The 20270-nt window shown below is 45.4% G+C and overlaps 1 protein-coding gene across 8 annotated transcripts in view; it reads left to right on the forward strand.

Moving 5' to 3' along the window:
• The window catches only part of MAST2 (microtubule associated serine/threonine kinase 2), a 188364-nt gene extending 171097 nt beyond the window's left edge, over window positions 1-17267 (forward strand). For all 8 annotated transcript variants that reach the window (XM_058842382.1, XM_058842383.1, XM_058842384.1 and 5 more), the window contains 8 exons: window positions 1211-1365; window positions 2395-2699; window positions 5305-5520; window positions 7273-7499; window positions 9033-9155; window positions 9875-10011; window positions 10250-10437; window positions 11132-17267. In XM_058842382.1, the coding sequence (XP_058698365.1) occupies window positions 1211-1365; window positions 2395-2699; window positions 5305-5520; window positions 7273-7499; window positions 9033-9155; window positions 9875-10011; window positions 10250-10437; window positions 11132-13233 (3453 nt within the window). In that variant the 3' untranslated portion in view covers window positions 13234-17267. The remainder of the gene's footprint in view (window positions 1-1210; window positions 1366-2394; window positions 2700-5304; window positions 5521-7272; window positions 7500-9032; window positions 9156-9874; window positions 10012-10249; window positions 10438-11131) is intronic.
• The last annotated feature ends 3003 nt before the right edge of the window (window positions 17268-20270 follow it).

A 20270-nucleotide genomic window follows, 5' to 3' on the forward strand; every position in this document is an offset into this window, starting at 1 on the left:
TGCTGTTTTAATGCAGCTACTTTATGAATTGTATTTCTCCTCTTAGTGAGATGGGAGTAGGAGTTTTACTTAGGAACTCTGAAAGCTATTTTGGTTTTACACAGCAGTTCCTTCAGTTTTCCACTGCTGAAGTCAGTTTTTAAGGACCAGTTCCTTCTTTGTATGCAACCAGGCTACAGTGGTTTAAATAACAGTTACTCTTAATTTTATGGAGTTGCTCCTGATTTGCATCACTAAAAGTATGTTTAAAATTGGAACTGAGGATTAGGTGGTATTTTGAAAAAGTTCTCATGAGTACGTAAGAGTTTCTTTTCTCTGCCTTTTCTCACCATGAGTATTACTCATTTGTTAGACTGAAGCTTTTCTTTAGGGTTCAATGTTTTTGCCACAAAGAAAGAAAGTTCACTTTTAATGAATTTATTTTAAGACCTGGAAAATTATACAGCATTTGTAATGTGGGAGGCATAAAAGGCTCATTATATTTTGAAATTCTTGTCTGACAATTCAGCCATATGATTTATTAATAGTTATCTTGTTGATGCTCTGAATTTTTAATAACATTATTTTCATTAATCTCTTCTTATGTAAATTAGGTCCACAGTCAAGTGTAGTTTTAAAAGGATGGATTTTTTTTGCTTAATCATTTAATTATTTAAAGACGGCTGTAAAACCAAGAAAGGCACTTTCATTAAGCTGTCAGCATTATAGTAGATTCCTTGAGGAGGGCAGGACTTTTTTGTTCTGAAATAAGCTTGGGGCAATGCTGATAGACTGATGATAATGAAATGGGGTCATGAGCATGATGCCTATCACTGAAGTGAATTTGTGTAGTTAGATCTCAAGATCCAGATGCCAGCCCTCAAGAGTTGTGCAGCTGTCTTTAGCAATAGCTCCTCTTAGATTTGAGAATCTTTAAAACCAAAAATCAAAGTAATTTCACAAAGTTTGTCAGTATTTCTGTTGTGTTTTCAAAGGAAAAGTGTTGGGTGCTATTGTAGAAAAGCATTTTGGTGTTTCTGAAGCTGGGCCTTTTTCCTTTTCTCCCTGGCACACCTTGAGCATGTCACACCTGCACTGAGTTACTTGGTCAAGGAACATGACCAAGTTCACACTTTCAAGGGGAAATTTCAAGAGGAGATTTTCCCCCCTGCTCAGAAAAGGCCCCATGGGTTGGTTTTTCCTGCACAGAAGGATCTTTTGCTGCATGCAGGTGTACAGCAGCATGGAAAGACTTTCCATCCACGAGGAGAGGAAGACTCCACCACCAACCAAGCGGAGCCTGAGTGAGGAGAAGGATGATCGGCTGGACAGCCTGGGGGGCTTGAAGAGCCGGGACCGCAGCTGGGTCATTGGGTCTCCTGAAATGTGAGTTCTGTGTAACTGAGGCTTCTGTTTTCCCATGGCAGCTAAAAAAGACTGGCCAAAACTTCCTGTGACCAGTGTTAGGTGAGGAGAGCATCATATGTTGTATTTCCAGAGGAGAAGCCTGGATTGAATAGCCAAAAGTGTAGAAGCTATACGGTCCTTAAATGTGTCTAGTTAAGTACTAACATCTTCTAAATCTGTGGCAAATACTTTTAATGAATTTAAAGGTATTCTAACCTTAAGGGCAGATTTCTTATGTTACGTCAGAGATGTACCCCTTGTCAGTTTTTTCCTTGAATTAATGCAAATTCTCATGTTGCCAGACTTTGACCTTTTGCTACAAAGCAGAGAAATCGTTAGGAAAGTTCAAAGTTTCAAAAGTTCAGAATATGCCCAAAAGATCTTGTGCTCTAATAAAAAGGGTCAGTAAAATATATGAATACCCAGAATTTGGATACCTGCCATGTTTCTGGCATTACTGAAAACTTACCTTATAAAAGGGATGTCTCTCATTTTGTGCAACCCCTGTAAAACTTTTACACTAATGTTTGGCATTAGAAGGAGCATAAAATAGCTCTGACCTAGTCTATACGACTCCCTTAAAAATGTTTTACAGATTGCACTCATAACTGAGGTGCACTTCATTTTACATTAGGCCTTCCTGGCTTCTAATTTAGAGCAACTTCGAAAGAAAAATTCAACTAATTCTAAAAGGAACATGGAGGATGATTTGCATTTTGCAATTGTGATTTTTTTTTTTTTATTGATATTTAATATCATTGTTCATTGTTCTGTGTTTTTCTTGGGGTTTATCCCTTCCTTTCCTAGAAGCTTAACAATTGGAACTCTAAACTCAGGTGATGCCCCAAGCCTTTGTTGTTTTAACTCCCACTGTTGTAGCTTGGCCACCTGACTTCACCTTAAATTGGCTTTAGACGTGCCTGAGTTGGGTCTGTGCCCTATTTTCACCCTTCCAAGTTGATCAGCCCCTGACTCACCTGGGGGGCCCTGTCTCGGTTCTGCCCCCAGCCTGCGCAAGCGCCTGTCCATGTCCGAGTCCTCGCACACGGAGAGCGACTCCAGCCCGCCGCTGACGGTGCGGCGCCGCTGCTCGGGGCTCCTGGACATGCCCCGCTTCGCCATCTCCGCCGAGGACGAGGGGGCCGCCCTCAAACGGCCCCAGTCCGAGGGGATGCTGCTGTCCACGGTGCAGGCGCGGGAGGGGCTGCCCGTGCCGATTCCAGAACAGCCTGTGGAGCACGAGCTGCAGCTGGAAGGGGATGCCGGAGCCACCACCCCCTCCACGGCCGCCGGCAGCGCCTCAACGCTGACAGGTACGTGCTTGGTGTCCTGGTCCCCAAGGAGGCCGTGTTACCTTGCAGAGATTGAAACTGGCTCTGGGTGTCAGAGCATGTGACTGCCACATGCTAAGTAGATATTTTAGTGTAGCTTTGTGAATGTGCTTGGCTTTGAAATAATGCCAGTGGTTTCATCTCCTCAAAAATTGCATCTTAGATTTCAATCCTGTCACTTCAAATTGATTTAGGTCTTCTCATGCTCGAGATTCATATGATCTATGCCTACTTATAACCACTGGGTGCCTACCCGAGACAGCATTAATTTAAGTGTTAATCAGAACAGATCATTGCTGAGTTGGACCTGGAGAATGTGGGTGTCAGCCATACCAACAGATCCCTGCTTCTTGTGATTTTGCTCATCCCAAGACTTTGGAGAAACTTGAAATATGCTGGAGAACTGGGGCTTGTGTCAGGGACATGCTACTTATTTTAATAGCCAAATGTGGCAAAATTCATCCAGTTGCAGCCTAAACATAGGAGAGTGGCTCTTAGAAGTCAGTGTTTGATTTCTCAGCAACTTTGACTGTCCTGGGGCTTTTCTTGAGCTCTGGGCTGAGCTGAACCTTCCTACAGTGGTGCCCTGGATTGCTGCAGTGCAGGACTGAGCTCTGGGTGCTGGAGTGTTCCCAGTTCCTGCCCCTTTCAGGACATTGGGAAGACAAGGGGGCGAAGCTGCATGTTCCTGGGAACAGAGGAAGCCAGAACTGGGAACTGCTGGGAAGTAGTAAGGATGGGGGAAAAAAGGAAGTTTGGAACAATGGAAGAAAGAGGGGAAATTGAAATGAAGGTTGGCAAAGGAAAATTTGAGAAAGAAGGCATAATTAGGGGAAGGACGAGATTGTAGGGTTGAATAACAAGGACTAACTGGGTAAGAAAATAAGGAACAAGTTGCTGGTAGAAACTGGGGGCAAGCAGGCAAAGCAATTGTGATGCATTGAGAATGGAAAGAGGTACTGAGGAAGTAGTCAGAATGGCAGCAAGAATGGACAAGATGGACAGCACCGGGCAGGTGTGATGGGGGACTGATAGCAGAAGGTGGAAATGCCTTAGAATAAATTTGCCTTCAGAGTAAAGCCAAAGATTCCCACATCTTATTATTCCTCTTCTGTAATTCAGTCTGTGAAATTCCTTCAAAATTGTCCCATTCTCTTCATTGTCCATGCTCCCTGAAGAGGCCTTGTGATGCTATTGTGTAAAGAGGAGGTGCAAGAGTGAAAGAAGGAAGCTGCCTCATACTTGCTTGGCATAGGTGCCATAAATGAAACCTTGGGTTCTCAGTTTCATGCTAAGAGCCTAGAAACATGCTATTAAAAATGGCAAGAACACTTCCATTGCTAATTTGGGTATCTGCAATGTGAGATTGGCAAAAATGAAGTTCTCCTGGGCAGCCTGCTCCCCTGAGCTCAATACATTAGAGCAGTCTTTGATCTAATGCATGGAATCCAGGAAAACCAGTGCTTCAGTGTCTCCAAGTCAGAGGCTTGAAAGGAGTTTAACTCCTGTCACTGTCTCTGAGTGCTCCTCTAATTTATATGGCATCTTTTCCCATGCAGCCTCCGAATCTGGGTTCCTCATTCTCTGGGAGCCTGATTTGAAACTCTGTGGCTCTTAGGTGTTGAACAAGCATCTGGTCCTGAGGTCTATGGGAATGGTGCTTTGAATTTTTATTTTCATGATACTTCCTGCTTCACTTAGTATGCAGAGCAGTGCTGCCCACTTAAATAACGATGATCAATGTTTTGTTCTGTCCTCATTGTTCAAAATGTGGCCCTTAGGCTTTATTTATTGCATGCTGCTTAAAATTTGCTTTTGAAGACAGAATGATTAATTTCCCTTGTGGGCTTGCTGTGATGCTCACCACTTCCATTTCTAAGCACCTTGTAACTTCTAATTACTGTATTTTCACAGTGCCCCTTCAAGGTATCACATGGGGGACAGAGGCACCAGCCTTGAGTACAGGACCCCCAGCCCCCAGCATCTGCTGTTGTTATATGCCCCGTCTGATCTCCAAGATTACTTTGCATTTTATATATAATTATAGCAGGTTAAGTAATTCAAGACTAAATTGCAGTGGTGCACGGAAGGGGGCAAATTAAGGTTGTCTTTACAATCCACATTTTTACTTTCCTTGTCTTGAGTACCTTAGTATTCTCTTAAAGTGGATTTTTTATGTGCAGCTCCAGTAGAATCTGGCTCTTCTTTTATGGGCAGTTTTGACTTAAAGATGGACAGTTCTTGCTGGTTGTAAAAATGCAGAACTTTCTATAAACCTGTTTTCATCTGTGAATGATCCCATTGAAATGGCATGCAGAAGTGCACCACAGCTTCAGGATTCATGGAACTGCCACTGCGCAATGTGATTTCATTAGCGAGCTTTTCCACAGAATAGAAGCTGCTAATTTTCTGTGTTCAGAATAACACCATTTCTGTAAATAAAAATTCAAGCCCTGGGGTTTCTTCTTAGGAAAATTTACTCTTGGACTTCATGTAAACATGACTTTGATTTAATGTATTTTGCCTGTAGGGGAATAGACTGTTAGGAATTCCCTGTGGTTCTAATCTGTTTTAATTTAAACTGTAGCTGGGAGCACTGCAGATTTCTCTGATCCACGAGCTCGCAGTAATAGCAATGAAGGCCCAGACTTTACCACTCCAAAAGCCATCAGCGATTTGGCAGTGCGGCGGGCACGACACAGGTTGCTCTCTGGGGAATCAGGGGAGAAACGTACCTCGAGACCTGTCAATAAAGTGATTAAATCAGCATCCGCTACTGCCTTGTCTCTCCTGATTCCCTCAGGTAAGAAATGCCTTGAGTGAGGCATTGTCAGAATCTGCAAGCACTAAACAAAAGGTCTGCAGACAGATCCGCCCCCCTCGCTCTCCTGGAATAATGCCTTGGCTGGCAGGAGGGGAGAGAACTTTTACAATCGGTTTAATATTTCCTGCTCGCAGGTTGATGAGCACTGCTGTGCCACAGACATGAGCGTTGTGCCTGTGGTCTGACTGCAGCTTCTGCAAATGGCAGCTGGGCCCTGTTCTTCCCCTGCTTTTGTTTAAATTGACTCCTAGCTGGTCTCTAGACAATGGTGCAGCAAGGAGATCTAGAGACACAGAATGATTTTAACCCTCAAGGTTTTTTGAGGTCATATGTTAAATACAGTGCTGTTAGGGAATGGAATGTGTCTGGTGCATTTATGCACTGATAAGTTTCAGAAACTCCAGATAACTTAGTTGAGATTGAGATGAGAACTGAACAGTGTATGTAACTCACTAAGTCAGTGCTGAACTGCTCACCTTGTTGGCCCAGCTCTATCTACAAGCAAAACCAGACCTTTACAATTCCCGGTGACAGGTGATAACTCCTAGAGAGCAGCTCAGCCATACTGAGCTGTGACAGACTTGTTCACTAGAAGGACTTTCTCCACACAGGGATTTTGTCCCTTTCCAGGGGATAAGACCATGCTGTATTTCCAGGGATGTACCTATTCCTGCCTGGATGGGAGCAGGGAATGCAGCTGGGCCATGAGCAATGCCCACCTGTTCCTCCCAGCAGTGAGCTGGAGGCAGGAATCCACATGCTCTTGGTAGCCTCATGGTGATGCACATCACATTTCTTGTGCTTTGGGTATCAGCTGATTTTTGAACTACTGACTCCCTCATGAAAACCTCTAAAATGTGTATTTAATCACCCAGCAAAGGTTTCTCCAGAGCTGCTCTCATATGCGAGGTAAATACGTACTGGGCAATTGGGCAGGTGTTTCTTAATGGATTAGAGATTACCTTCTACAGCTGCATTTAGTATTCCTGCTCTTGGGTTTATTTTACTGATGTTGACCAGCTTCATTTGAAAATGAGAGTTCTGTATTTGTTTTGTACTTTAAAAAGTGGTTGTTGTTCCACCAGCAAGCAGTCAGGTAGTTTATCTGACAGCCCATCCCATGGCTGTTCATTTGGGAAACTCACTCAAAAGTACACCTGTGATGTTGCTTTGCAGCAGCAAAGTCCCTGTAGTAGCTATTATTTTAGGGTTAAATATTTTTTCCCCTGTGAATTTAAAGCACTAACAAAACGGCCTAGATGTAGTTGTTGTCAGATCACCTACTCATTCCTTTTGTGTTAATACTAACTGTTTTGGATTTATCTCAGCACCAATGTGTAACTTGCACCAAGATCTAGAGGCATCTGATCTTTTGGGGGAGGATAATGCATAATAACCTGGAAATGGGGTGTTGCAGGATTGTGCCTAGAGTAAATGCTCATGATGGGTTGTAAATCCTGGAAAGAGAAGTAGAAAACACTGTGACCCAACCATAATTCTGTATGAGCATTGCAATAAATGTACACCTCCAAATGAGCTTTTTTGGAAACCCTGCTATTTGTATTACAAAGCATGAATTAGTTGAAGCTGCAGACAGACCCAGCTCTGGTGAAGGCCACCACTTTAAGACCACTGGAAGATACGGTTTCATAGCTGTTCTCTAACAAGAATTTTCTCTCTTTCGGAGGCCTGTTTTCCTAATTTTTGCCCACCTTTGTGTCATCACTGTAGATCACCACACGTGTTCTCCATTGGCCAGTCCAATGTCACCTCATTCTCTCTCCTCCAACCCATCTTCGAGGGACTCCTCACCCAGCCGTGACTTTTCTCCTGCTATCGCAAACCTGAAACCACCAATCATCATCCATCGGGCTGGAAAGAAATACGGTTTCACTCTGCGCGCCATTCGCGTCTATATGGGTGACAGTGATATCTACACTGTGCATCACATGGTCTGGGTAGGTCTCTGCTTTTCTCAAAAGAGGACCCTCGGGGCCACAAATGCATCTAGCCAGGGGCATGGGGTTTAGCTTTGGAAATTGTGTTTTGCCACTTTGTTTTCTCTCTCCTTAATCACACCCAAAGTTATCTTTTCGGAATGGGGGGGAGCCCTTTATAACTAACTAACTAACTAAATAGATAAATAACAGCACTTTGGGTTTCCTGGTAGTTTTCAAGCCCATCACAAAACCACAGCAACCTTTCTTTCCTTCTTTTTACCCTGGTTACATAAGTCCACCTTCTTTCACCTGCAGCACATCCTTTAAAGCATGTTTCTGTGTACATACCCTCTTTCTCCTTATTGGGGTTGTTGCATGAGGGCCCATTATAGCTAATTTATTCAGACTTGTGTTAGTGATTATAACCTGCTTCTGATCAGTTCAGTCTGCTGGGGTTTTCCAAGCAGTCGCTTGGAATTGATTACAAGCCTTAAAGCATCACTGCTGCTATGCTGATTGCCATGGGATTTACTCTTGGCTTAGTTGTTGTGAGCTGTGCCTAAAAGGTCTGGTTTCCATGTCTGTATTGCTTCCTTCCCACTACTGCTGGTACTTGATCTCTGTGTTCCTTTTGTGTTAGTGTAGATGACTTCTAGGAATGATCCATTCCCTGAAGCAGTGGTGTTAGGGTTGTGTAGATAGGGAGAATGCAGTAAGGGTGAAGGTGGTTAATTCTTTTCCTTGCACTTCTGTGTTCATTGGATAATACAGACTTCACATGCTTGGGTCCTTATTTAATACTCGTTCTGAGAGAAATAATCTGAAACTGAATTTTTGCCTTGCCTCTCTCTTGCTTTTCTTGAACAATGCTGGATACTTATTTGGAATATAAGTATATATGGTATTATTTACCAGGATACTTATTTGGAATCTTTCCTGGCTAGTGGGAAAGATGTGCATTCCCCTGCACATCTGTCCCCTCATGGTGAAGGAGGCTTACATTCCTCACCAGGGACAAGGGAAAGGCAGTGTATTCACAGGGGAAAAGTCTGGTGTTGGATAGGTTAATAAAGGATGGAAAGTGGAAAAAGAAGCTCTGTTTGAGATGAGATGGAATATAGGCACCTGAAAAAATGTCAGAGTCTTCCTTAAAAGTCTGTTGGCCACCTTGTGTTCCAGCATGTACATGGAAGGATGCTGGATTTGGGATGACAAAGAAATTGAAAAAGACTGAATGTTTGTCTGGAAATCAAGAGCATCTGAGTAACATTCCTGAGTGCTGTAAAATTTCTGGAAGTGTGTTAAGCCTTTTGCTTTAGGAAGAGCTGGTCTCTCAATCAGCTTAACCATCCTGGCTGCCTTGGATGCCCAGGATGCTGGGGAGGAGTGGAAGAGCGCAGGGTTTGTGCTTGGCTGTGCCAGGGGTGGTTTCTTTCAGCAGCAGCTGATGTTGGCTGTGGCAGGAAGTGTCACGGGTGGGCTTTGAGTCCCATCTGGCCAGAGCTCTTGCACATTGCCCTTCTCAAAGCAGTCACCCCTTGTTGTTGGCAGCACGTTGAGGAAGGGGGTCCGGCGAACGAAGCAGGTCTGCGGGAAGGGGATCTGATCACCCACGTCAACGGGGAGCCGGTCCACGGGCTGGTGCACACCGAAGTGGTGGAGCTGATTCTGAAGGTAGGGGTGCAGCGCCGTTACATTTTGGAAAACATGAGCATAAAATGTTGGCATTGTCTGAAATACAAGTGTGCACACAGCACCTGGTGGTACTGAAGAGCAGCTTTGTGCTGGTTGGTGTTGAAGTTATCCAGTTAAATGGATGATTGTGTTTGATACCTCTCTGAGCAGAATGCATTTACAGAAAAAAAACCCCTAAAGTTCTGGACTGTTCCAAGAGACAGAAGTCTTTGGGATTGCAAATAGAGGAGCAGTCAGGATTATTATTTTTTTAACATGAGTTAGACAAGCCATGCTCTGTGTTGCAGATTCATCATGATAGATGCCTGATATTCTCACATCTGCCATCAGTCAGAGCACTGGGAATAGGATTGGTGACAGAATATCACTTTGTTCAAGTTTCCAAGTATTACAAGTATTAAATTGAGTCATTTGGGATCTCAATGGGAGAGGTCAGATGATGTGTTCTGCCTGCTCTGGGAAGCTTTACCTACCAGCTGGGGTCTGAGCTAATCATTTGTGAAAGCCTGACTAACGAGGGCTCTCTCTTGGCAATTCCTTAATAAATGATAGGTGGAAATGCTGAGGGGAAAAATGGAGTTTGACAAAGGATTACAAAATGGCAGCCAGCAATAAACTAGCAGCCTACCTGTTTTGCCTGCAGATCTGCTTCAAATAACCATGTTGTAAGCAATGTTTCTTCGTTTTGTGTCTGACAGAGTGGAAATAAAGTGTCCATCTCCACCACACCATTTGAGAACACATCCATCAAAGTTGGTCCAGCTCGAAAAGCCAGCTACAAATCCAAGATGGCTCGTAGGAACAAGAAGAGTAAAACAAAGGATGGTCAGGAAAGGTTTGTTTTGATGTTTCTCTGTTAAAATGAAAGGGTAACCAAGATAAAGTTAAGAGATCTTCAGAGAGATTTTCTCAAATCCATTTGCAGTTAATGTATATCAGCAGATTTTTCCTTTAGTTCTTCTTGTTGTTTTTTTTTTGTCTCTTTTACTGTGACACAAAATTGACTGAAATCTGCTTGTAAAGCTAAATAAATCATTTGGGCTTGTAAACACCTTTTGCATGCTCTTCCCCAGTAAGAAGAAGAGTTCTCTGTTGAGGAAGATCACTAAACAAGCATCGCTGCTTCACACCAGCCGGAGTTTATCATCCCTGAACCGGTCTCTGTCATCTGGAGAAAGTGTGCCTGGCTCTCCAACTCACAACCTGTCTCCTCGGTCACCAACCCAGAGCTACAGATCCACTCCAGAGTCAGTACACTCAGGTAAAAAAAAAAAAAAAAAGACATGAAACAAAACAAAACTAAGCAAAAAAATCCAGTCAAACAAGAAAAGAAAATATTAGAGGAGACTTTTGCTGATTGATTAATTTTGGAAATAAAATGCACAGCTGCAGGTAGTAGGTCTCTTTGTGAAGCAAATGACAGTGGTGATGTCGATTACCTTTAAGGATGGATGTGTTCTTGTTCATTGATTCATTTAAAGATGAAAATCCATACATCCTTTTGAGAATGTACTACAGCATCCTTCCACTTTGATGAAAATGTGTGTTGCAAGTTGCAATCTTTTCATAGCAGTTTGACACATTTTCTGTGTTCAGAGAAAAGAAATCAAAACAGTGTGGCAAAGTCATATTTGAAAATTGAATCAGCTGCTGGAATAAAGAGATTTGCATCCAGAGAATAGCAATGAAACACGTGGTTTGTCTGATCAAAGGGGTTTTTTTTTCCAGAAAAGTGTTCTCATAGCTGAGTGTTTCTTACTGTGCTCTGGTGTTGGGTGCTAATGATGTGAATTTCCATCAGAAGCCTGGCAATGTTGCCTTCAATATTACTGCTGTGCTTTGGAGTAACATGGCATTGTGTTTTGACTTATTTTCAATAACTTGTTTTAATGGCCAAATATGTATTAATCTTCTTGGTTGTTTTTTTTTGTTTTTTTTTTCTTTCCCCTTTTAAGTTGGTGGCAATTCTTCCCAGAGCAGCTCTCCCAGTTCCAGTGTTCCCAATTCTCCAGCCAGCTCTGGACACATCAGACCCAGCTCTCTGCATGGCCTGGCACCAAAGCTCCAGAGGCAGTACAGATCTCCAAGGCGTAAATCTGCAGGAAACATCCCTCTGTCCCCCCTGGCTCACACTCCATCACCAACCCCACAGTCCACGTCACCACAGCGCTCCCCATCTCCTTTGCCAGGACACTCAATTGGCAGCTCCAGTATTATCCAGTCTTTCCCAGTAAAACTACACTCCTCTCCACCACTGGTGAGACAAATTTCTCGCCCCAAAAGTGCCGAGCCCCCTCGGTCTCCTTTGCTGAAGAGAGTGCAGTCAGCCGAGAAACTGGCTGCCTCTCTGTCCTCCTCTGAGAAGAAGCTGGGTTCCTCACGGAAGCATAGCTTGGATATCTCTCACTCTGAGTTCAAGAAGGAGATGTTGCAGCGGGATCCCAGCCTCCAGAGCTTGCAGGAATCTGCCAACGAAACGACAGGCGGCAAACTTGGGCTGGCGGAAAAAGGGATGCTGCAGAAGCCGGGCTCACGGAAGCTGGGTGCCATTCGGCAGGACAGGGTGGAGAGGAGGGAGTCTCTACAAAAGCAGGAGGCCATCAGGGAAGTAGATTCTTCTGAAGATGAAACAGATGATGGTTCAGAAGATAGTCAGGATGGGAGAAGGCTGGACAAGCCCCATGGCAGTGGAGACCGAGGCTCAGATTCTTTTAATGAGGATAATAAGTTTTCATCTAAATTGGAAAGCAAGGATAGTATTGAGGATGATGCCTTTCTACCTGAAGATCCAAAAGGTACAGAAGATTTGCAGAAGGGAAATACTCAACAAGCAAAGCCTGTTTCAGAGCCTCTGCAAATCAGTGTGCACCCCTCCCCACCAGAGCTTCCCTCAAGAACTTCTCCAGAAAAGCTAGCTAATTCAGAAAAGCCATTCCTAAAATCAGAAACTACTGCAAAGGAGCCTAAATTGCCAGAAAACAAAACTTTGGAATGTTTTGGTCCAAAAGACAGGTCTTCTGAAGCAATCAAAGATCTCGGGAGAACTCCAGGTACTCAAAAACCAGTAGATGGCACAGAACATACGCAGTGCCCGTCAGTCAAACTCCTGGAACTTGAAGAAGGTGATTCCTCTGGGACCTCCTGTGGTAAACTTGACTTGAAAGAGCCTGTGCTAACAGAAAGCAGTCAGAAAAAACAGGATTCCAAACCTCTGCTGACACTTTCCTCATGGTGCACAGCAAACACGAGCACTCCTGTCACGGTGAGCCCCCCAGACCGCGGTGAGAAGGGTCGCAAGGAGACGCCTCAGCCTGTGGAACAGCACAGCTCCTCATTTCTGTCTCCTGGGAGCACCAGTGAAACATCCCAAAGAAGTCCTAGCCCCGACAAGCAGCAGCCCAGCTCATCCCAGGCAGAGGGTGCTTTAACCTCCAGCAAAACAAGCCCAGCAGGACCCATGTCCTCCCCACTCCTCGTCCCCGGTGCCATCGAGCGCGTGCTCTCCGTGTCCCAGTTAATGCCCCTGGCCCAGAGTGTGCTGGGCCCTTTGAAGCTCACTATGTCTGGGTCTGGGGAGGTGGAAACGAGAAAGGATTTGGGTGCCTCCTGTAAAGAGGAGAGAGATTTGAAACAAAAAAGGCAGGACATTTCACAAGTAGGAGAGTGTCAAGAGAAAGCCAAACCCTCTAGCACAGACGGTCTGACCACAAGGAGTGGGTCCTGTGCAGAGTCCCTGCACCCAGCAAAGCCCTGGGAGGCACCATGTCCCATGGGGGCCAAAAAGGAGGCAACGTGTCCTGTGCTGGTCAAAAAGGAGGCACCTTTTTGCAGTGCTAAAGCGTCTGAGGCGTTGGCAGGTAGCTGCAAAATCACTCCGTCAAAAGAGCTGTCTCATGCTCTTGGACAAGCAGCTCTGAGAGCCTCTCCTCTGCCAGATGGCAGCACAAGGCCCTGTAAAGAAGGGACTCTGGCACAAGCAAAAAGCAAAGAGGTTGGAAATCAGTTAAAAATACAAGACTTTCCCCTGTCACATGATGATGCTGTGAAGAAAACATAGCAGCATCGCTGGTACTCATGGACTGGAGCATTCTACATTCAAAATAGAGACTGCATGTTTGAATTTTGTAATATACACTAATATAAAATAGAACTTGTGTACATCTATTTTTGGGAGGGTTTTTTTCATACTGTTTTTTGTGTTTTTTCATCCTTGCTATTCTATTTTTGTACACAGTAGTGCTTGCTGTTTGAGGTCTCTTTAGAACAGGGTATCTTTAAAGCAGGGCTTAAGAAACACTTTGGTTTGGTTTTTTTTTTCCCTTCCACACCTTTTATTTTGCCTGAGTTTAGGGCCTGATGTGCTCTTCCCTCTAATTCTGCATTTTTTTGAGATCCCAAAAATTCTGTGTGCAAAAAAGGCAGCTTGTTTTTAAATTTCTGCTTTTCAGCAGTCTCTTTGAAATTCCATTGAAATTCACAAATGTCAAGTTTTTGCTCCAGTTTTACAATCTGATGTCCCTTGACAAGAATAAGAACCTGCCCTCTTGTCTGCAAGTTATTCTGAAATGACAGACCCTCTTTGGTGCAAGTAAAACCTCTTTGTCACCATGTGTCTTCACAGTCCTGTGTCCTTGGAGGATGTAGAGACAAAGGACTTGGCTGGAGAGACTGGACAGACAGAGATCCCTGTCTGCTCTTTAAAATAAGGAAGAGTATTTTTCAATGGAATTATCAGAAAGAGAACTCTCCAATCCATAAGCTGGCTTTTTTGGGGATTGTTTTTACTTATCTGTATGGGACATGTGGCAACATTTCCCTCTGTTTTTAAAATTTTAGTGATGTTTTATTTTCCTTTCTCTGGCTTCAGTTCATAACTTGCCCTGCCTCAGAGTAAGTGACCCCAGGAAAGGGGTGTCTGTAGGTTGGTTTTAAAGTAGAAAAAATTGTAGTTGCGTATTCTCCGGTGTGTCTGGCAAAATTATCTCAATGAAGAACGACCTTTGGAGACTTTTCCTTCTCTTGGTGAGTCTAAATAGGTAGGGATTTTAAGGTGTCCCTTAACATTTCTGAATCGGGGCTTGGGAAACTTGCTGAGTTTCTGAATTAGCCCATTTTAAAAACAAACCTATAAAGAGTTCAGACTCCTTGAGTTCTGTGGTCAGGCTGCAAACAGACTTCAAAACACATGTGATATTTTCAGATTTCAGCTTTGATAGCTAGATCATTTCAACTGCTGAAGTCACTTTGCATTAAAAACTTACTCTTTGCTCCTAGGTTTAGACATCGCTTTGCTTTAAGTGTGACTGGCTCTGGGTGCCAGTGCTCCTTGCTGAGCATTAGACCAATAATAATGCACCAATAAATGTGTCGAGTGGTGATACCTGTAGCACTGTAAGCCATTTCTTCATCCAATTAAAGGTTCCTCTCAATGAACACTCCCATCATTTGTCCCAGATTGTGCTCAGCTTGTATCCTCGTCTTGTCTGAGTGGATCTCCCTGCGGATCACCCGTGAGGGATAGTGCCCTGCTCACTGGCTTACTCTGTTACAAGCAGAATGGCTGTGCAACAGTATTCCAGGCTAAAACCCATCTCTGTTGGTCTGATTTCCTTACACTGCTGCTTCCTTCACTGTCTTGGCTTTCTCTGAACTTGAAGTTTTGATTCTCTTGCCCTACATGCAAATATGTTTATTATATAGGAATATATTTTCTCCATCTCTTTCAATCTGATTTCAGTACAACCCACAACTCGCAAAAATCTCTGGAATCTCACCCTGTTTCTTTCTGTGTAGCAGTTGCTTCCCCCCATTATACACTTGATTTTGGCTGCTTGGGTTTCATTTCTGGACCAAGTTTTGGTTTGGTTTGAGCTTTTTATTTTATTTTATTTTTTTAAAACATGTTTAAATGAGTGTTTACTCCGTGTATCAGTGTGAACATGTATGGTGTTGCTACTACACTAACCAAAGCCTCAGTGCTCCCGGGTAACACCTTAATAAACCTAGCTGTGGTGGTATTGAGAGCAGAGCCTGCTGTGCTGTCTCTCCGCTCTTTTTCCTGGAATTCATAGGCTGCTCTTATGCACTTGGTTTGCAATTACAATCCACAGTATTTCCACTGCCTTGTCCGGGTCCTGGGTGTCTCCAGCCTCTCCCAAGTGCTCTTGGTGGTGAGCGTCATTCAGTGCTGATTTAGAGCAATGGCAAGTAAGGAACAGACTTGGCAGGATCTGGTACTTATCTGGCTGGTTTTCTCCCTGATGGGTTGATTTACTAAAAAAATGTTTGAGAAACAGCACAGGATATTATGGCATGGACAGGAATAGTGAAAAATGGATTTGGCATCCTGAGTCTGTGGTGATTACAAAGACGAGCCTCCTTGACAAGCTGATCTCCTGAGAGCAGCTGACCTTGGCAAGATGGAAGTGTCTGTGTAAATGAAGGAGTTGTGTGAGGACGTGGTCCAAGTTGGCTGTTCCCTGGGTGGCAGGTCCCCCTTTTCCTTCTGTGTTTAAAAAACCTGAGGAGAAAATGGACTGCTGCTCCTGGGAGGTGAGCACGGGGTGTGAGCCAGGCTGGGTAACCTGGTTCATCCCCCCCCTGGCAGGGCTGGGACCCTGTGCCGGTACCAGCTGTAAGCTGCTGACTCCCTGCCTTTGCAGCCGCTGCTTCCCATGCTGAATTGCAGAATTATCCTTTCCTAGGCACAAAAGGAGGAGTGAAAACCCTTGCTATGTCACAGCTTTTGCTGCTTTTGCCTGTGTTGGCCAAAGAAAAGGTGAGGTATGTGTTTCGTTGCCTCTTTTGTAGCTACGGTACAGAGAGTGGTCAGTGCAATTAAAAATCCCTGGTTTTTTGGAAGCCGAAGCCAAACAGCATTGCCAGGAAAGCATTCTAGTGAAGCCCTATATTCCCTGCTCTTGGTCAGTCCTGCAGTTTCCCTTGGTGTGCCAGGTGCCCCATCACCGCTGTTTCCACCTTCTGTTGAATTTACACGGCGCACTTTAGCAAAAGGTTTGGGCGAAAAGACTTTTCCTATTAAGTTTTGATAATAAGCCAGGTAGATACACCAAGACTTATTCCTTGCTCTGCTACAAATTCCTTAAACACCTTCTCAAATACAAGCTTGCAAAACGTGTTGGGAAGGAACAGGATGTTGGAAAAGCTGTGTCTGAGGGGCAAGAGCATACTGCCAGTGCCGCCTCGGAGCCGCGGTGCCCCAGGGAAGCTGTGGCCAGTGTGGCCCTTGGTCTCTGTGGGTAATCCCCAGCCAGGCAGGCAGAAGGTGGAAGTCACGAGTGTGAGGTGTGTGTTTAGTGAATGAGCCGTGCATGTCACCATCCAAATATGCTGCTTTCCTGCTTTGTTCCCCTCTTCCCGTCTGTCAGCTTGGATGTGTCTCCTGCTCCTCATCCGTCTTGGGATGGCAGCGTCTAAGCTGGTTCTGCCTCCGCAGCTCCTCTCTGCTCCCGCATCCAGCTGGCGCATCCCTGCCCCGTGCCTCAGTGTTATTTTTCCCTTTGTCTCTTACTGTTGCAAACTAAGAGAAATGGATGATATTTATTGTAAATATTAGACTTTAGTGTTGTACTGGCCACTCCTGGGTCTGAATGTTGGAGGCCTTTGGCTGCTGCTGTACTAAAGAGCGCTTGTGGGGGAAGGGGTAGGAGTGACCAGTGGGTTTGTTTGCCACACTTGCATTAAGGTGTGATTTGGAGTATTTTTTTTTTCTTTTCTTTTTTGTTTTTCTTTTCTTCCGAAGAGGGGAGGATAAAGTCTTTCTCTGGTTTTCTCTTACTGGATGTGAAGGATAATTCTGTACTTCTAGTAGAAGATTTGACAGAAGTGTGTGTTTACGTTGTGTTCGATTACCATATCCAGGTGGCTGTGAGAGCACCTCCTGCGCTGGGCTCTGCCAAGCCGTGTCACTCAGCACTTAGCTAGATAAGAGAAAGTGTGGAATTTCTGTGTTTTTAGAAACTTGAACAATTGCCACATAATAGCGGTGCAATAATTTTTATTCATGTTGTACCTGCATGTCGATGTTCAAATCCTCCTCCAAAATAAATAATTTTTTTTTTTTTACATAAATCCAAACTCGTGTTTGTCTCTTGGTTGGTGTCCCCTCAGTTTCCCATAGGCTGTGCTCCCAACCTGCCTGCTCAACCAGCTGCTTGATGGGGCAGAAAATGGCCTGTGGAGTGTCTGAGTATAGGAGTAACTCTGCCAGGCTGTTTGGGATTTTCTGCTCCGCAGGCCAGGTGTGTGGCTAAGCCAAAGCTTTCCACTCCAAAACCCAAGCCCAGAATTTACCATCCTCCACCGAGTCTGTAGGTTACAGTGTTTTGTGTCTCTGCCAGTGCAGGGTCCTGATGGTAAAAACATGTAAGGGGTAAAAGGGGTAAAAACCCCTTTTTTCAGACGTGAAACTTGGCCGAGCAAGATGAGGATGTGACTGGCCACAACCACTAAACCTGATGGGTTCAGGAATTGGGTGCACAATAAAATCCCAAGGGCAGGAACTTGGCATTGACTTGGATTGGCCATGGAGCGAGAGCCAACAGGTGCTACATGGCCACTTTGTCACCCACTTATTTAGGCAGCCTTGATGCTGCACCACCCAAAACCTTTCCAGAAACAGATCTTCACTTTTAACATTTGCAGGTGTGTGCCCTCCACGTGGAAAAGCCTTCAAAGACTATTCCTGTCCTTGGAAATAGAGCTGGGGAGACGCTCATGTCTGGGGGGATTGGACTAATCCTCACTGGCTGCTGCCAAGGATGCTCAAAATACCCTGTGTCTCCGTGCTCCAGAGGAGCGAGGGGCAGGGATTGGGGCCGAAGCTCAGCAGTCCGCTGGAGATTTGCAGCGCTGCTCGCCGTGTCACTGACGTGGGCTCACGAAACAGAGATGTTCCTGCCCATGCTGAGCGGTGCCTCCTGCAATAATAACCCGCCTGTCATGGCAAAGGCTCCCTGCTCCTGGTGTGCTGGCCCTGCCCCACAGCCCAAATCCAGAGCATCATCTCCAGCAGCACAGGGCCTGAGGTGGGAGCATCGCCCTGGATGAGCAGAGCTGTGCTGCAAGGGCTTTTCAAATTACATTTTCATGGAAACAGATATTTTTCTCCTTTTTTAAGGCTCACTAGCTGGAGTTTAATTAGGGTTGTTTTAATGTCCACAGCCCTCCTGTAGAAGGTTCCTCAGCCTCAATTAGTAACTCTCAGTCCACAACAGTTTATTCTTCCAGAGGATTTAGCCACAACAACTAAGAGCCAGTTTTTCCTCTCACATGGATGGTGTGGAAGTGGCATCCCAGTGCACTTCAGTGCCCACTTGCCAATGCTGGGATTTGTCTCTTTCCCCCAGGATCAGGGTGTTGGGTGATTCTCTGGGGAAAGTCCCACTGCCAACAGCCTGGCTGTCTGCAGTTAAGCTGGAATCTTCAAGATGGGAACTGGGGGGAAAGCCAGAATGCTTGGCCCCCACTGTTGGTCAGAGCATGGTGCTGGTGAGTTTGATCCCTGTATGAGCTATTCAACATCTGGACTCATGATCCTTGTGAATCCCTTCCAACTCAGAATATTCTGTGATTCTGTAAACATTCTGCCCAGAGTGGAAGCCACAGCTGGAATTGCTGTTGGATGCACTGGGGACTCGAAGGAACCTCATTGCTGCCTGTTCCTGGTGTGGATCCAGGTTGGGCACTGAGTGCAGGGGCTGAGCTCTGGGGGGATGTGCAGATGTCCATGGCTCCACAGGGTTGAACTCTTACTATCTGCCCCTTCTCTGTGCAGCCTCATTCCCTGTGACCATGGAAGCACCCAGGGCTGGCCTGCAGCCACCCCCTCCCCAGCCTCCATCATGTGCCAATGGGCTTTATATTTTAAATGCTGATTAGGGCTGACCTCATATTTCAGAGCTTACTTCATAGTCACTAATGAGGGATTAGGAATGTTAAGCTAATTAGCAATCAGCAAACGAGGGCTCAGTCAGTCTTCTCAGCTGTCAATGAACGAGTTATTTGATGATTATCGTAAACCTGCTCTAACGGGCTGCCTAATTCTGATGGGCAGCAGGGAACCAGGGCAAGCTGCAGCCCAGGTGATGGGAGCTCACAACCCCACAAGGCCCTGGCCACTCTCCACAGACTGGAGGGTGCAGACACCTGCTCCTGGAGTCAAAGGATTGAAAAAAGTAAAGAAATAGGGGTGGATTTTTTCCCATCTCAGATTTATGGAGTTACAGTCTGAACTTCCTAGTCTCACTGTTTTGGGAGAGGCTTTACCTGATGGGCCACCTAAGAAGAAATTTGGCCACCGCCGGATGCTGTTCAGCTCTGAAAAATACCCTCAAACCAAACCTTCCCTGCTGGGAAGCCTCCTCCCAGGCCAGCCAGAGCCGCCTGGCTTTTGGCTGGGTTTCAGCTCCCTGGGTCATTAATTATCCCATTATTTTGATTTTCTACCACACCCCACACTCCACTCCATGAGGCAAGCAAGGCAGCCAGGAGGTGTGGTGGGGTGGGAGGTAGCAGAGACCTGATCAATATTTCACACTGGAAAGGGGAAAAAACCCTCAAACCCCCAGATATAAAACCCCAGAGCGCTTGTGGGAATGAAGCAAAGGGGGAAATGAACGGGACTGATGTGCTGTCCTGGCCCAGGAGGGATGCAGGGATGCTGGGAATTGTCCTTGCTGCTGTTTCTCCACACTTTTCAGGGTACTTAAGACCCGAGTAAGCTCCTCCACTCCTGCTGATGGCCCACGGGGATGGGGTGCTCAGCCGCGTGCCAAGGACACTCTCCGGCTGTGCTGGAAAGAAAGAAGGCATGGGGAGCAGTGGCATTGCTGCCAGGCCAGTGCCACTGCCGAGGGATCGGCCTCTGAGAATGAGGGAGCTGCCTCTGCCCTGGGCACAGCTGTGCTTTTCGCTGGGTGATTCCAAAAAGGGCCATTTTCAACTCCTGGGTACGGGGGTGTGGGTGGTGGCAAAGGCTGGATGGATCTGGGGCAAGGACTGAGCAGTGATGCTCCTATTGCTCCCTGAAACCCCTTTTCCTGCCTTTCTGGGGAAAAAAATTAAATCTTTCTC

The sequence above is a fragment of the Poecile atricapillus genome, chromosome 7 (assembly GCF_030490865.1).
Source record: "Poecile atricapillus isolate bPoeAtr1 chromosome 7, bPoeAtr1.hap1, whole genome shotgun sequence".
NCBI lineage: Eukaryota > Metazoa > Chordata > Aves > Passeriformes > Paridae > Poecile > Poecile atricapillus.